The 18,565-nt window shown below is 35.4% G+C and overlaps 1 protein-coding gene across 1 annotated transcript; it reads right to left on the minus strand.

Moving 5' to 3' along the window:
* Positions 1-169: 169 nt before the first annotated feature.
* Positions 170-12,885, minus strand: LOC123660850 (ATP-binding cassette sub-family B member 10, mitochondrial). The gene is made up of 10 exons (XM_045595879.1): positions 12,459-12,885; positions 11,937-12,143; positions 9,377-9,579; positions 8,647-8,781; positions 7,124-7,270; positions 6,683-6,914; positions 6,053-6,330; positions 5,179-5,262; positions 3,553-3,702; positions 170-1,000 (listed from the first exon to the last, which is right to left on the minus strand). The coding sequence occupies exons 1-10, from the start codon at positions 12,817-12,819 to the stop codon at positions 701-703; spliced, it is 2,097 nt and encodes a 698-aa protein (XP_045451835.1). The 5' UTR covers positions 12,820-12,885; the 3' UTR covers positions 170-700.
* Between the last annotated feature and the right edge of the window lie 5,680 nt (positions 12,886-18,565).

Raw genomic sequence — 18,565 nt, forward strand, 5'->3', positions numbered from 1 at the left:
TTGTAAATACATACCAACCAACAATAAACGTAAAATCTTTAATAATTTACAAATTAGTATTATCCTTTTTTCGTACATTCATGAATAAAATTTACAACCACGGTGGTCCATTAAATATGTTAAATTAATAAATAATAAAGCGCTCGTATAATAAAGTAAAATAAATAAAAAGCGTTTAATCGTAAATTTAATAAAACATATCAAATTCGATAAGTGGACTAAATTCACGATTTTATCGGTCGGGGTTTAGTCCAGAATTGCAGTCCGGTTAAAGTCCAGCCAGTTAGATATTCTATTATGGTAGAAAGAAAATATTTAATTGAAAAAAAATTCAAGAATTTTTCAGCAGTTACATTTAATAAGCTTCTTAGTTAATACTTTCCCGACATGATAAAAAACAGCTTATTTTGTCAAATGTTATTATTTATTTCGTCACTTTGCTATCAAAAATTTTGACGTCCAACATAATATTTATTTAATCGATTCTTTTTACTACAATAGTATCCAAAAAGACTTCAAATTATGTTTAAAAATAAACATTATCCTTTGGAGGCGTGAAATAAATCGGTAATTTGTCATGTACTATGCATATTTTCGATTAACAATTTATGATCAGAAATATACTGGCATACAAAAATATTTCGATGTGTATCCGATAAAAGGCCCTAACGCAAAAAAAAAAAATCGAAGAGATTTTGTATTAACTGTTTTGTGAATTTGTTGCAGTTTTAGGCTTAGAATTTGTGAACATTTGATGATTTATTAGTTCTTTGAAATAACCGTTTGGTTTCGCCATCAGTTCGGAATACGTTCCTTTTTCTACAATAACCCCGTCCCCTATAACTGCTACTTCATCTGCTGATTGTATGGTGCTCAGTCTATGGGCTATTGTTAGAAGTGTCCTATCTCTACTTATTTCTTTGAGCGCTTTGTCGACTAAGTATTCTGAATAGGTATCTAGTGCTGAGGTAGCTTCGTCGAGTATGAGGATTTTTGGATTCTGCAAAAGAAAAAAAACAGTTCACAAGTTTGAATACTACAACAAAAAACAAAAGATTTGATCTATTTTCTTTTGAGTTAGTTAGATATTTATTTAAAACATAAAAAAAAATATCGACGTAAATTAAATTCACGTGCCGTATGGTTAATATATCATCACTGGAGAAGGACCAGTCTTTCTCCCGATTTGAAATCTTTTTCAAAGGGCTATGATAAAAAAATTTAACTACCGGAAAACAGAAACTGAGATGCCATTTGCATTAAATTCTTTAAAAAAAAAATGAAAATAAAAAGTTTTTTTCACAAAGCTGGCTTTCATATGTTTACATAAAGTAAAAAGAAATAAATAACTACAAGTCAGTAAATTTGATTTTTAAAAATATATAAATAAATTAAATTAATTAAAATTATAAATAAATTAATTTAATTATAAATAAAATGGTAAAAAATATCCTTTGAAAGTCAGGAGGCTAATCTATGTGCTCTAAAGCTTCTATTACAATTTAAAAAAATTGGTTGTCTGTAAAGTCGGTTTCCGGACGATAGTTTTACTTGATAACGTCATAAAGAAACATTGATAAAAAATTGCATACTTTTATGAATTGAATCCAATCAGTATCAAAGAATTATTTTGAACAGTTTGCTCTGACTTCGCGCGAGAAGATAGACATGTGTTACAAGCTAACGTTTGCGCCGATCTTGCCTCTCTATCGCTTGTTTCGCGCTCTCCCTTGCACGCTCAGGCTCAGGCGCAACGTAACACTTTCGTGCGTGCAGCCGGTGTTCATCGATTTATAAGACGTTATCACGTCAAAATAAAACATGACACATTGGTACACGAGATAAATAATCCTAATGAACAATTAAGGCGTTCAAATAATAATATACAAACAGTAATTAAGATAATTATGTATCAACCCACACGGTTCTATTTATCACCGTTTCTTAAAATCCTTGACCTGACTATAATGATGCCGATAAAAACTTTGATCTCCTCGAACAAATCGTAAAACTGTCCGCATATTTTATCTTTGAATTTTTTTTCTAGTTTGTAATAATAATAAAAAATAACAAGTAATAATTATATTGTTTTCTTAACGTGAATGTTTACGCGAATTCCACCCATTATAATGAAACACCTTATTTCGGATTTTATCGCACTTGAACCTCCCTTACAATAGCCTTCTGGTTGCTGTAAAGTATCCGAAACGTCAGGCATGTAAAAAACCTAACAAACCGCGATAAAATCCGAAAAAAAGTTGTTTCATTATAATGAATTAATAATTATTCCTTAGTTTCATTACGTATTAAAATATTTTGTTATTTTTGCTAGAGTTCTGCGTATATACGTATATTATGTATGCTTCACTGAATATGTATATTTAGTTATTGAGAATGAATAATTTTACTCAACAAGGCAAACTATCAAGAAATAGTACTTAAATGTGTTATATACTCGCCCTGCGTCCTACTTTTTTTCAAGCCCCGGGTGTGTTAAATTTTTGTTTTAGTTTATACTTCGAAATATATATTAAAAAAAATTGCGAAGCATGTTAAATAAGTATCCGTTTAGATTTCTTAAAAGTATAATAAAATGTACGTAAATACGTGTACCTACGTACGTAATTGAATGTATAAAAATTTTGTGTCGACGTTTTTGTAAATAATACACACATGAATGAATCGCTGACCTTCTTCTTACTTCTTACTCTACCCCTAGTCCAGAATTAATTAATGACGTCACCCACGTCTCTCATTCTACCCTTTTTGAAAATAACTAGTGACGTCACCCGCATCTCATTCAATTAACAACACTTATTTAAAAATAACAACAAATAACGGCACTTATGGCAGCCTTAATAGCTGCCGCACTGTTGTTTGCTGGTTCGATCATTATGACCGTTGCACTAACACATCGTCAAAATCTATAATACAAAAATGAGTCGCTGAATGTGTTGCTAAGCGCAAAACTCGAGAACGGTTGGACCGATTTCGCTAATTCTTTTTTTAAAATATTCCTTGAAGTACGAGGATGGTTCTTACGGAGAGAAAAATTCTAAAAAAAAAAATTTAAATTTCCTGAAAAAGTCTAAAAACAACACTTTTCTATACTCCCATACAAAAGATTTGTGATAATACTTAAAAGTCAATTTGAACTTTAATACCATACGATAAAGTTTGTGTTAGGCGATACGAAGTTCGCCAGGTCAGCTAGTTTATTATAAAGGCCGATGTCTCACTTAAGCTATTTGTGATATGTTTATGTGCGCGTGATGGTGGCTATTATACATATTTTGCAATTTCGACATTATCTTTACTTCTAATTAAATTATGGTATAAAAATTTATAAAATATTCAAATAAAAGGTACACTAGTAAAGCGAAAGTTCGCCAACAAAACAATTATTAATAGGTATGTAGTTCAAATATCATATGCGTGCGACGGCGACTCGCTGAACCACAACGTCGAAGCTAGCGGTGACGTCACATCAGCCGCTACAGCCAGCCGAGCCGCCACGCCCACTCGCCGCGACCTTGCACTCATGGTTGTCACCTTGACAATGGCGCGAGCGATGGCGACGCGCTGTTTCTGGCCGCCGCTGAGCTGCGAGCCGCGCGCGCCGACCTCTCGCTGCCAGCCCTGCGAGCCCGCCGCTACTTCCTGTAGCTGGGCCGCTCGGGCCGCCGCTAGCCACGCCGTGTCCTATACAACAATACGGGAGTCGTTAAAAAAAAATCTTTTATCTATCAGTCCTCCCGTGACCATGGTTACTGTAAAGTATCCGAAACGTCGGGAATCAAAAGTTAATAATAAACCGCGATAAAATCCGAAAAAAGTTGTTTCATTAAATAAAAAATCTTTTAACTTAAAACTTTATATGACGATGCGTTAGCACAGCGGTCATAGCATGATAGCACTGGCTGTTACGCTGGCGGTCGCGGGCTCGATTCCCACTCACGACAGACATTTGTATCAATCATATAGATGTTTGATATGATGATATCATCTATGAGTGGAGCTTTTGTTAGAAAGGGAATGAAGATGAATGTAAAGAAGACGAAAGTGATGGTGTTTGAAAAAGATGAGGCAAGGACAGACTGTAATATCGTGATTTGAGATGAACAAATTGAATAGGTGAATGAGTTTGTGTATCTGGGTTTAAAGTTTACAAGAGATGGAAAGTGTGAAGAGTGATATTGAAAGAAGAGTGCATACAAGAAACAGGGTGAATGGAGCTTTGCACTCCTTAATGAGCAGTCGGAAGGTGTCTAACAAGGCTCGTTTGGCTGTGCATGGGGGGGTGTTGGTTCCGACACTCATGTACGGAAGTGAAAGTTGGGTATGGCAGAAAAAACATAAAAGCAAAATAAATGCAGTTGAGATAAGAGCGTTAAAAAGTATGGTAGGAGTTAAACTGCGTGACAGGATAAGAAATAGTGAGATAAGGAAACGTTGTGGTCTGAAAGAAGATGTAGTGACAAAAATTGAGAAAGGTATGCTCAGATGGTTTGGCCATGTCGAGAGAATGAGTGAAGAACGATTGACGAAAAAAGTGTATAAGGCGAGTGTGAATGGAAGAGTTGGAAGGGGTAGACCTAGGCGGACGTTCCGAGACCAAATAAGGGGCGTCTTGAAAAAAGGCCAGGTCCAAGAGAACCCTAAACCGAAAAGCATGTATGAAGGGAATAATGGAAGTGGACGAAGCGAAAGAAGTGTGTAAGGATCGTAGCAAGTGGAAAGAAGTGGTCTCTGCCTACCCCTATGGGAAAGAGGCGTGATTATATGAATGTATGTATATAGATGTTTGTCGTGGTCTGGGCGTTGTGTTTGTGTATTGTGTGTTTCCAGACCCCCGACACAGGAGAAAATCCTACTAGAGGATCCGTTGAGTGTGAAGCATTTATTAATTAATTTATGAACACAATTTTTCTCATGCTTCATGCTTGTTGGAATTTTCTTCAAAAATAGTTTGTCCTTATTTTAAAAATAGCATATCACAAAGGAGTTTACTTTTAAATATTGTCACAGGAGGTATCGAGGAAAAGTGGAATTGACTAGTTTTGATAATTACCTCCTGAACTTTCTTGTCTAATATTGTCTTGTTTTATTGTAAGTATTTCATACTATCAAAATATGTAAATTAGTAAAACAAATATCAAAATTTTCCTCTAAGTTTACCTTCCCATTTTCCATAATTTGGTCCTCATCATTAGCACCATATAAGATGTTTTCTTTTATAGATCCACTAAAAAGAACCGGTTCCTGAAAATTGGGAACTTGGATAAATATTCTTTTAAATGGCTACATAAAGGAGGTTATTCATTCAGTTGTTATTTTGAAGTAAAACTTCTTTACGCACGCTTGACTTGGGGAGAAAGCTGGTGAATGCGTTACTTATATCTAAGACACAGTACAGACCTATGGTTGCTAAAGAAGTTTTACTTCCGTCGTATGGTCTAAAGTGCTCTCATTTTTTTTTAAATATTTATATATATAGACGATTACGCAAAAATTTCTGATCCATTGATTGCCATTTGATCCTATAAATTTTTAATTTAGTTTGACTCAGTAATTTTTCTTTAATGGCTGACCTACTGATAGGTTTCAAGTCAGTGCCGGGCCCAAACAAAATAAAACTGATTATTATAAACAGCTTAAATTATTATGGTAAGCTACTGTCATGAAATTCCTACTGCGCTTGGGTTGTTTTGTTCTAGTAGAAGTCAAGACAAGTATTACATTTGACTTGGCACCAATCAGTAGGTAGCACATATAAATAATAGTATTTTACTAAAGAAGTGGGTTCGCATAAGAAAATGTGTTTCAAATTACATCTCTATTAAATCGTTTTTTGCTTTTTAAAGTTGGTTTAATAAATGTAGTCTTTTTTTACTTATTATACCGGAAAACATCTGGATAATATGAACTAATGCAATATGTCATTTACGATAACATTATAAATTAGGAGTACCCTAAGCTTTTCTCTCTTTTTCTCTTACAATTTTATAGCAAAAAAGATAAAAATAATAAAGGTGAAAATAATAATAGTTACCTGACTAACAAACCCTATGTGACTTCTTAGCCACACTGGATCCAATTGCCTTATATCCACTCCATCTAACAAGATTTTCCCACTATCAGGGTCATATAACCTCAATATAAGGGATGCTATTGTACTTTTACCACATCCAGACCTTCCGACTAAAGCTACACTTTTACCAGGCAGCAAATGTAAGCTTAAACCTTTTATTAAAGGTGCTCCTTCGTAGGAATACTTTATATTCTCTAATATTAATTCACCTTTAGGTCTGTGTTTTGGTCTAAGACCCCCTAAAATCAAATAGAAAAAGTTGCCCTTAACTTTTTTTTTCAATGACTCGGCGCTCATTTTTCGTGATCTTGTTATATGTAACTTTTTTAAATATTGTTTTAAATTTCGTACAAGAGGAAATTGAAATATTTACATGTTCATTCACATAAAAACAAACTAAAATTTAACTCTTGAAGCGCGCACTACATGAAATATTGACTTACAAAAGTTTCTCGAACTAAGACAACTTAATATTAGATCTTAGTCCTATATATGCCATAGATCAGCATTTAGAAACATTATTTTTACAATCCATACTCAACTTCTATATAAAAAATTTAAAATTATATAAAACACAAGAACACCAATCACCTGAAGTTGGTATTTTTGGTTCACGATCCATTATTTCCCAAAGCCTTGAAGCAGCTCCCATGCCCTTATTTAATTCGGTATAGAAACTACTCAATCCACCGATACTTATACCAACATAAGCTGCATATAATAGAAAAGATGTTAGATTTCCAACAGTCATCTGTTCTGTGGCCACCATTCCCCCACCATAGTAAAGCACCAATATTATTATTGTATTACCAGATAAACCCGTCTGCAAAAGGATAATACATTTTTTATAATGTTAACATAATCATATAAAAGTTAATTAATATCTTTATTTTTTATATTATTTATATAAATATAATATTTTAAATTTTTGATAAACCTTTACTTAGCTTTTATAGAGTAGGTAATCTCTAGAAGTAACAAAATTTATAATATGTTTATTGAAAATTGCTGTAAAATGCATAATATTCTAACCAAACCGTAAAAGCTGCCAACAGCTAATGACTCTTTATAGGCTAATTTGAGTAAGGCCTCAATTCTCTGCGCGTATGACTCACATTCCTTTTTTTCCTTGCTAAATGCTTTCACAGTTTTTATGTTCGAAATCTTCTCTTCGGCAAGCTGTAACAATTTAAATGTAATCCAAATTAATTGCAATATAGAGGAAAACTAAAAGAGTTACTGTATATCTTAAGAAAGATCACAGACCAAATTATTCAGTTTGTTATATGTGTGCAAAAAGTGGCACAATCATGCTATATTATATTTTTTATTTTCTTTCATACTATAAAGTAAAAATGCAAGGTTTATTTATCTAAAAATAATATTACATCAAGGTTCTCCAATCTCAGTGTCGTAAGCGGCGACTAAGGGATAACAGACTACCACCTTGGAACTTAAAAAGTCGGCCGATGGGGGGATAACCAACCAACTGCAGGCTTTGAAATACACAGGCCGAAGACGGGCAGCAGCGTTTTCGGTGCGACAAAGCCAACCCTACGGTCACCAACCCGCCTGCACAGCGTGGTGACTATGGGCAACACACATGAGTTCACGCCATTATTGACGCGAACTTGTAGAGGCCTATGTCCAGCAGTGGAATGCAATAGGCTGAAGTATAGTGTTTGTAGTGTGTGGTGTTCTCCAATTTACACAAGAGTAGAAAAGATATACTTGATTATACTTTGTGTTCAATCAGAATAAATTTAAATGAATGTCTAATTCATCATCATACTTGTACATTGTCCATACGCTTGCAGACTAATAGTGCACAAGTGCAAATTAAAGCATATGTCTTTCTAAAAACTAAAAATTATTATTAAATGCTAAAATTTGCAATATCTTACGGCTGCAATCTAGACTAGACTAGTAAGTAAATTAGCCATCCAGAAGTAAAACATCAGGAAAAAATATTGGACAATTATATAATTACATTTAATTTCAATTAATTCTTCACTACATTTCATTTCACCGGTTTACCAAGAATAATTTAAAAAAAATAGAAGCAATAGCTTTTTCATAAACTACTAATTAAATAATATATTAAAGGAAGATATATTATTTAAAAGTGTCTTGTTTATTATTTAAAAAAACCTTGTCTATTTACTTCAGCCTGTAATATCCTTTGCTGTGCTTAATCCATCATGCTGCTCCACTGCAGGTTGGAATATTCCCTACTATGAGTAATGATCGCTATCAGGCGTATATGATAACAACGGAACCAACAGCTTAACGAGACACAGTGGGGAGATCCACAAGGACTAACAACCAGACCGGAAATAAATATTTGTATAATTACAAATACCCACTCCGAGCGGGGATCGAACCCGCGACCGTCGGTGTTTAGGCGCCACCAACACGCACGGCACAAGCACCATCACACTAAAGCGGTCATCTTTTTATTATATATTATAGGAAAGTAACAATTACATAAAATATTTTTTTTTGTCTTTAGTTATATGTATAGATATCTACAATAAAAAAATATAAATATTTACCTCGGTAGTTTCAGCTAGTGCGTCTTGTAATTGCCTAGTGATGCCCCGAACAAATCGACCGTATACGACTGCCAGCATTGATACTGGCGGTACTACGCACAGCCCTATCAACGCTAATGACGGCGACATATAAAACTAAAAAAAAAAAGAATATTTCTAAATCTTTAAACAACTTTGTTACATATTAATTAATGTGCATTTCAAGTATCTAAATATTCTAAATGTTTATGCAATTATGGCGTTATTATTGAAAATAACAAACATCCAGGATGTTTGGTCGAATAAGCATTATAAGAAGTATTTGCATTTAATAATTTAAATTTAATAATTCGATTCGCTCGATTACGGGAAACTTATAATAAATAATTATAAATAAAAGTCAAGTCAATGCTACAAGGATAATACATTGTTAGATAAACTTGTTATATTAGGAATAATAGTAGCTAGTGATGGGGCAAACCGTTATTAAGTCTATTAAATCAAACTTTATATGTATTTATTAAAAAATGTAGTAACTACCTATATATTTATATATAGTCGTTTACTTCATTTTTTTTTTTAATTTAATAAAGACTAAGTTTCGGTTTAGGTTTAATTTGTAAAAATCGACCGTGGCGGTTTTATTCACGTAACCGGAATGATGAGCCACGTACTGATTTTTATTATTATGTAAAATAAGAAATGTATTTATCAATTTTCATAAGATGAATAAAAATAAAACAATATTTACCATCATCCCTGTTCCCGCTCCGACCATGAACAGAGATCTTAGTCCATCACTAACATTGGAGCTAAGATTCCGTCCAACTAATTGTGTATCTGCTGATAATCTATTCACTAGTTCACCCGTCGCCGTCCGACCAAACCACGCTGTCTCTTGACGCATAATTGACGAGAATACTTGCTTACGAAGCGCCTGTGTCATTCTCTGCCCTGAAATCATATTCTTTTTATGATTCTGAGAATAAATAAAAAAATTATGTGGTGTCATGGGACACCAGGTAGGAACGAAGTTCCTTCGGATAGTATAGAAGCAACACAATTTGAAAAAAAAAACTAATTTTATATAATATATTTTCTAGTTCTTGATTTTTTTTTAATTTTGTTGATTGGTTTTTAATTAAGTACATAAAAGTATTTAGGAAATTTAGTATTTTAGAAAATAACAAATACCGTAAAATAAAATAAATCAAAAAAAAATAATAATAATAATTCAAACTATTATTAGTCTTTATTTATTTTTGTCGACAGTATAAAATTAAATAAATAACTTTAAAAAAGTTTACTAGTAATATTTTAGTTTTACAAACGTCATATTATACAGTTATATATTATTCTTACGGTTTTAGTATTACATTTTTTTCAGTTTGCTCGCCCAGCCAAATGTCAAGCCACGGTATACAACACACTGTATGTACGCTATTTAGAATTCTAAAGATTATAAATAATAATAATAAACATTTATATGTTCAAGATAGATGACTTTGATTGGCAATGAAGTCACAATTTTCATACTAATTTATTATCTACACAAACAAAATTGGAGTGGCTGTTTGTAATATTAAAATAACCATTTCTTATTAAACGCATATGGATGTAAACACGATACATATACCAAAACAACATTTTTTACAATTTTTGTCTGTCTGTTTATCTGTCTGTTTGTTCCGGCTTATCTCTAAAGAGGCTGGACCGATTTTGGCGGGACTTTCATTGGTAGATAGCTGATGTAGTAAGGAGTAACTTAGGCTACTTTTATTTTAGAAATTTATTTATTTTATAACTGAAAACTGGACAATAACTTTTTTGTTAAATTCCACGCGAGAGAAGTCGCGGGCACAGCTAGTAGATAATAATCAGTTTAAAAAGAAAAGTAAACATTCTTACTTATAATATTTAACATGCATTAATACAATAATACCTCACAACCTGTTATCTTTTTTCATTTTATATCTTATATTATGTTGCATTAATGTACTATTAACAGAATCCAAACAATAATTGTGATAATGGTGAAGAGTCCGGACTTATTTTTATTTGTGATATAAAATAAAAATATTTTTATAACGGGATGTACAATAATTGTAATGATAATTAAATTATTTAATAATATAAATATAAATTTTAATTTGTTACGTATAATTTCAAGTAATTTTGTTTATAGTCTTTTATTACTTAATTACCATTTTTTTTATAATTTTTATTAGTTATCTGCTAACTAGCTTCTTCTTCTGCTATTAACTTCGTCAGCATGGAATAGTTACTTTGGGCTAGCTGGGGAAGCTCTCAAAAGGAAAAAAATTTGAAACATTTTGGAACATTCATTCATTGGTGCTCTGATCCTATTGGTCTTAGCATGACGATATATAGTCTATAGCCTTCCTCAATGAATGGGCTATCTAACAATGAAAGAATTTTAAAAATCGGACCAGTAGTTCCTGAGATTAGGGAGTTCAAGCAAACAAACAAACCAACTCTTCAGCTTTATAATATTAGTATAGATTTTTCAATAATATCTTAATTTAAACCAGTTTAGAAACTTGTGTTTTTTTTATAAAAGTGTTAATATTTTTCCATACGATTTTGTTTATATTCTTCTCTACACTGTTGTTTACAATTTTAAATCAAGCTCTACTTGTTAGCTGATACATTGTTCAAAGAACTGTCTAATTTGCTAGCGATCATGGATTCAACCCCTCTGCCCATGTTTGTATAAATCATACAGAAGTCTGCAGTGGTCTGAGGGTTTATCTTAATGTTGGGTGTATTATCAGACACTTCATACTAAAGGTTGTTTAGTGTGAAAAATATATACTTAATAGTAAATATGTAATTCAATTATAGAATTTAATATACAAAACAACATAATAACAAATTTAGTTTAATTATAATAATCTACATATAACATATTATACACTAGGATGATTTTATTTTTCATGATGGTAAACTAAATTTTTTTTTGTGTTATACACTATTAAGGATAGTTATATATAGATTGGAAACCAAAAATATTATGTATAGATAATATAAATTAAGGCGATAAATATGATAACTTTTTCAACAGTAGGTATCTTTTAGTGATATGCAATTGAGAATGTCATTTAGAGAACTTTTTTAATAATATATAAAATTAACCACACAGGGTCATGTTTAACTATGCATTCATTCAAAGTATGCAGTAATAAATATTTTTAGGCGCTTCATTGTTTTACAGCCTTAAGCTTCTAGCATAAATTCAAATCTGTATGTAATATATCAATGTATTGTGTGACAATTGTACCATATTTTACCAGATATTGACATCAAGTACACTCTGCCGAAGTTGCAAAGACCGCCGATAAGAAAAACCCCACATAACATTAAGCACAATTGGTCCAGTTTTTCTCTAGCTGTCACTAAATCATTTGTACCGCTGTATATAATATCTAACACCATGCCCAATGAAAATGGAACCGCCATTGTCACACTAGATGATATTACTAAAAAACCAATAGCACCTGAAAAAGTAACCAAAATTAAAAAAAATAATTACTAGAAGAAAGATTGCTTATTCATCTGCCAAGTTTATTGTTATAAGATTCGTCGAGATTCGATATCACAGAAGAGTTGTGTACAGTTGAAAAAGATAAATTGTTTTAAAAATACAGACAGATTTTTTTTCTCTTTAATTTTAATTTAAATTTTATTTTGAATTCACGATTAGACAATTTTAATTGTTTCAGTTATAATTATAATAAGTATGTATCTTTTTAAACTTATTCAACATTTATATTTTAAAAAATTATCTTATTTATTTGAATAGTTTAACTTACCAGCAAGAGTCCATTTTTCAGGCTCTGCCAAAGTTAGAAGTCTTCTTAGTTCTGATGGCTTTAACTTTACGTTTATTTTCTTTGAGGTCGTAATTTCCGCTTTATCTTTAAGGGTTTCGATACTCCCATTCTTGTTTTGGGCATCCACTTGGGTAGAATACCTCAATTTTACAAAGAATTTATCTTTTTTATACAATAAACTTCTTTCAGTATTTCGTAATGTAGGGACTTTTTGACTACAATCTGACCTGAATTCACATTGTTTACAGGAATAGGTTTGAAATCTTAAGTTAAATATTATATTATTTTGTTTATTATATAATTTTGCACTTAAATATTTACAAATATATCTCTGTAACATTGTTTTAATTTAAAACTTTCAATCGAAAAAAAAATAAAAAGTATCTGTCATCGAGTGACATTACATGAAACTGATTTACAGCTTATATCATAAGTACTGATATATATATACTTGATTTATGGTACTGATAGTACCTACTCTGTGCTGATTCAAAACAATCTTCAAATGACAAATATGTCAAGAACTTTGCTTATTTTAGGGATTATTCGATTTTAAGGAATAAGGGTATGCAATTTTTTTGTCGCAATCACTCATATAATGAAAACGTTTTAATGTACTTTAATGTGTTATTAATTACTACCACTATGCTACCACTCTGGTATTATTAATGTGGTGCGAGTAGTTGCCTAAAACACCGGCAGTTTGTGGGTTCGATTCCCGCTCGGGATGGACATTTGTAGGTATTTGTACAATTATTTCATTCCGGTTTGGATGTCTCTCCTTATGGGTCTCTCCACCGTGACTCGGAGAGCACGTTAAGCCGTCGGTCCCAGTTGTTATCATAAGAACCTGATAGCGATTGGTACTCATAGCGTGGTGGTTAAGCTCCAATCCTTCTCCTAGATGGAGAAAGATACTTATGCCCAACAAAGGGACCTTAGATGCTGAATGCGTAACGTGTTATTTATTTTAATTATTTTTCTATTTGTCGCTTTGCTTACTATATATATCAATGAAAGAATTTTTTTTTATTTATTTAACGAAACAATAGTACAATAAATGTATAACAATATAAGTCAAACATTTAAACACTGTTACATACACTTTATGAGGCTAACAATCACCTATCAAATATTACAAAATGTTTTACTTGTAACAACATAAAATACTGTTAAGGACACACAAAGAAACTAGCGCCATCTAGCGGCAACCATTGAAACCACGCAAAGACAGAGACCGCATGAAACTCTCTACTCAATACTAGATGGCGTTAGAGGAGCAACTGTGGAACTATATAGAAGTATAGTCTCGAAAACCGTGTACATGCGCGAACTTTCCAGAATGGTCTGGGCCTCGTCTCGGCCGATATAAATAGCCGTAGCGAGGCGAACGAGTTCAGTTCAGTTTGAGCGATCTTCGAGGCGACTTCAAGAGTAAAAACTAGTGATCAAGAGTGGTACCAGCGAAACCTACGACATTGGCTACGACTGAGGACATTGTGAGTGCTTAGTGTTTGAACTTAGTGCTTAGTGTTTGAACCTAGTGCTAGTGAATAAAGTCTTGAAAAGAGTCAGCAGGTCTTTCTCTCCAAATCCTTCGAACCCTAACACGTAACAACTGGTGTCAGAAGTGGGATTTGGAGATGCCATTGACTCCGAGAGAAGACTTTAAGGACGTCAAGGGCGTCAGGACAAGGGCGCAACGAGCTGCGGAGGCCACACCTACTGGGGACCAAGCTCCGCCCACCGTGGACCAAGCCCCGCCCACTGACCCTGCCTATCATGCCACGCCCACTGACCACGCCCACCAGGCCCCGCCCATCCGGGCTCAGGCCCCGCCCACTCGGGCTCAGGCCCCGCCCACTCCGAGTCAGGCCCCGCCCACTCCGAGTCAGGCCCCGCCCACTCAGGCTCAGGCCCCGCCCACTCAGACACAGGCCCCGCCCACTCGGGCTCAGGTCCCGCCCACTTTGTCGCAAGCTCCGCCCACCGGGCCCGCACACCTTACCACGCCCACCAGTGACACCGTAACTTCTACAGACTCTCAAGTGGCTCTTCAATTAGGAAGTTTAATTAAATTAATGGAGCTGCAAAGGGCTGAAATTCGTGCTTTGCAAGAATCACAAGAGCAGCAAAGGGTTGAAATTCGTGGTGCTTTGCAAGAATCACAAGAGCAACAAAAGGCTGAAATTCGTGCTTTGCAAGAATCACAAGAGCAAACACGTTTCAAATTGCAAGAATAACAAGAGCAACAAAAAGAGCTCCAAGAAAAAACGCTTTGGGCTGTAAAAGATGTTAGTGACGCGGTGACTAAGCTTCGAAAAGATGTCGACGTAGTGGAAGAACGAGTTACCGGGTTAGGATTGGATCTTGAAAATGTGAAAATCGGCCTCACTGAACTACAGAAGAGAGTAAGTAGTACGCCTTGAAACCATGAAGATTGCGATGTCTAGTGGAACTACCTTAGTGGGGCAAGGAGCAAAAGTGAAAGTGCCTCCATACGACGGCACTACTTCGTGGAACGCTTATCGTCGACAATTCCAGACTGTTGCTACTGCCAACGGATGGACGGAAGAGCAATGCCTGACCGCTCTCACTGTTGCGCTCAGAGGGCAAGCTTTGTCGGTTTTGGAAGCACTGCCACATACAGGAAACGGGTTCCAAGACTTGATGGAGGCACTTGAATCCCGATACGGGGAGCGACACCTGGAGCACGTGTTCCGTGCCCAACTACGTGACAGAGTCCAACGCTCAGGAGAAGGACTACAACAATGGGCGTTGGAAATTGAGAAACTCGTCAGGAAGGCACACCCAGGAGCAGACACCAAGATGGTAGACACGAATATTGTTCAAGCATTTGTCGACGGAATCAAAGACCTGGAGGTCAGAGCTGCAGTGAGGCTTCGTCACCATACATCGTTAAAGGAAGCATTGGCGCATGCTTTGGAGGTCGAGGCTGTTCGCCATGACATACGGCAGACCCATAAGATCCGCGAGATCTCTGAGGAAGTCAAGGTAGTTAAGGCTTCTACGAAGAAAAGTTCTGGAGTCATGTGCTACAAGTGCGGCGAGAGGGGCCATCTTCAGCTCAACTGTCCGCAAAAGAAGACCCAGATAGCAAGGATGAAAAGGATCGAGGAACAAATAGAGGAGCTGAAGAAGCAAAGGGCTTCGCCTCCTGCCCGGGATCAGGAGTATGACTTCAAGGCGGAACACCGCAGCGGAAAAATGCGTGGGAATGCCGACGCACTCTCACGAAGGCCGTGTTCGGAAGACTGCAAACACTGTGTTAAGCATGAATCTAATGAAGTAACATTAAAGCTAACAAGAACAAGTCCTTTGGGTATATGGGAGAATGATGCTATGAGGGAAGCTCAAGAAAGAGATGACGACCTTCGACACATCATCACATGGAAGAAACGGGGTGACGTAAAACCAATTTGGAGTGAGGTTGCACCCACTGGCGCTGTCACTAAGGCGTACTGGGCTCAATGGGATAGTCTGATACTTCAAAACGGAATACTCTACCGGAAATGAGAGAAGACTAACGGCAGAGAGTTCCACCTTCAGATAATTGTCCCAAGAACGAGAGTACCGGATGTTCTCCGTGAAATACATGATGGCTTATCAGGAGGTCATCTAGGTGTCAAGAGGACGTTAACAAAAGTGCGAGAACGATTCTACTGGTTACATTGTCGAGATAATGTACAGGATTGGTGTCGCAAATGTACTACTTGCGCTGCTGTAAAAGGACCACAGATCAGGAGTCGTGGGGATCTGCGGTTGTATAACGTCGGTGCACCGTGGGAACGAATTGCAGTTGACGTAGCGGGGCCATTTCCTGTAACGGAATCGGGAAACAAGTATTTTATGGTCGTCATGGACTACTTCACCAAATGGCCTGAAGTGTTCGCCATACCAAACCAAGAAGCTACAACAGTCGCTTCTAAGTTAGTCGAAGAAGTGATATGCCGCTTTGGTGTGCCTCTAAAAATCGATTTTGATCAGGGCAGGAACTAGATACGACTGGAAATCGAACACGAGCGGCTTCAAGGAAGGGTATCTGGTGTGGCTGCATAACCCAACCCGCCAAGTTGCAGACTGTCTCCAAAGTTGCAGACCAAGTGGGACGGCCCATACAAAGTGGTTACCCGACTGAATGATGTGACTTACAGGATTCAAAAGCAACCAAGAGGGACATTCAAAGTGGTACACATAGACTGTCTGGCGCGTTACCATGGCAGTAACAACGATGCTCGGGACGAGCATCTCTAAGAGGGGAGTAGTGTTACAAACACATAAAGGAACTAGCGCTATCTAGCGGCAACCATTGAAACCACACAAAGACAGCGACAGCATGAAACTCTCTACTCAATACTAGATGGCGTTAGAGGAACTACTGTGGAACTATATAGAAGTAAAGTCTCCAAAAGAGTCAGCAGATCTTTCTCTCCAAATCCTTCGAACCCTAACACGTAACAATATCAAACAGGTAACTGCATAATAGTAGGCGATCTTATCGACCAGTATGATTTACGCGATGCGAGCTACCTCGTCGCCCGCTCCCTCTTACTGTACAGACACTTAAGGGGATGTCGATACGACGTTTGAAGCTCGCTCAATTTGTCATGCGCGTGCTCATAGCAACTACTGCTATTGGGTGGCGGAAACAATAGGTAGTGATGAGGCAAACGATATATAAGGCAAATCTGATATTTTTGTTTTACATATATTTAAAATTAATGGATTCTTATGATTCTGAATTTTATTGTAAAATTTCTGAGTAATTTTAAGACTGAAGTTTAGGAGTAACGGAAAATTGATTTTGTAATGTAATTTTATTAGATTGATTTTGTAAGGGGCTTTAAATGAAAATTTTAAACATTTATTTTGAATGACTTGAAGTATTTGGTGGTTACTTATACATATACTACTCCAAATGGGACAAGCATAGGTTAAGCAAGGCCTAATTAGGGTGCTGTAAATTCTAAGTTTGGTTAGTGGAGAAGGAATACTATTTCTATTGAAAATCGGGCTTAAGCAGCTAATTGCATGAACGCCTTTAATACGTAAATTTGAAATATGTTTTGACCAATTATGTTTACTGTCCAGAGTAATCCCGAGATAACGAACCGAACTACTCCATGGTATATTATGCCCTGCAATTGACAGTGTCCTTTTAGTGACCTTTCGTTGCCGAGTAAATAAAATGGCTTCGGTTTTCGCCTCGTTTAATTTTAGCCTCCATTTGGAGAAATAGCTATGAAGCCGATCAATGGATAATTGTAAACGCCCAATAATTAAATCAATATCATTTGAAGATGTGTATGAAGCTGTATCGTCGACAAAGCACGCCAGACTGGTTTTAGGTTGAATAGGTATATCGTTTAGGTAAAGGAGAAACAAGAAAGGTCCTAGGAAAGATCCTTGAGGAACTCCGATCGGAATAATTTGAGGAGAAGAAGCGCAATTACCAATACAGACAAAGAATGAACGATCCGTTAGGTACGACTCAATAATTTTTACTAAATTTAAAGAAATATTTAAGTTTATTAATTTATGTAACAATCCTTCATGCCAAACGGTGTCGAAAGCTTTTTCAATATCGAGGAAAAACATACCCGGTGACTGCCCCAAGTTAAGATGATGGGATATATGCTCGGAAACTCTGGCAAGTTGCTGTACAGTAGAATAAGCAGTACGGAAGCCAAATTGTTCATTTATAATCAAGTTATTGGATTCTCCTGAGACTCTATAGTAAATTATTTTCTCAAATAGTAAGCAAGAGATGGTAGCAAACTAATGGGACGGTAACTTGTCGGTAGTTTATGGTTTTTTCCTGATTTCTTTATAGGGATCACTTTAGCCGATTTTCACATCTTAGGGAAATAATCCAGAAAAGGCAGCCGTTAAATGTTCTAGTTAAAAACACAATCGACTTTTGAGACAGATTTTTAAGCAACATATTATGTATACCATCACTACCTGGTGACTTACGATTTTTAAAAGTTTTTAAATTTTTCTTTATTTCCAATGGCCTAACAGGTTTGCTAATATCGTTGATACGGTGTTTACTGAGTACTGAT

This window comes from Melitaea cinxia, chromosome 16 (genome assembly GCF_905220565.1).
Source record: "Melitaea cinxia chromosome 16, ilMelCinx1.1, whole genome shotgun sequence".
Classification (NCBI taxonomy): Eukaryota; Metazoa; Arthropoda; class Insecta; order Lepidoptera; family Nymphalidae; genus Melitaea; species Melitaea cinxia.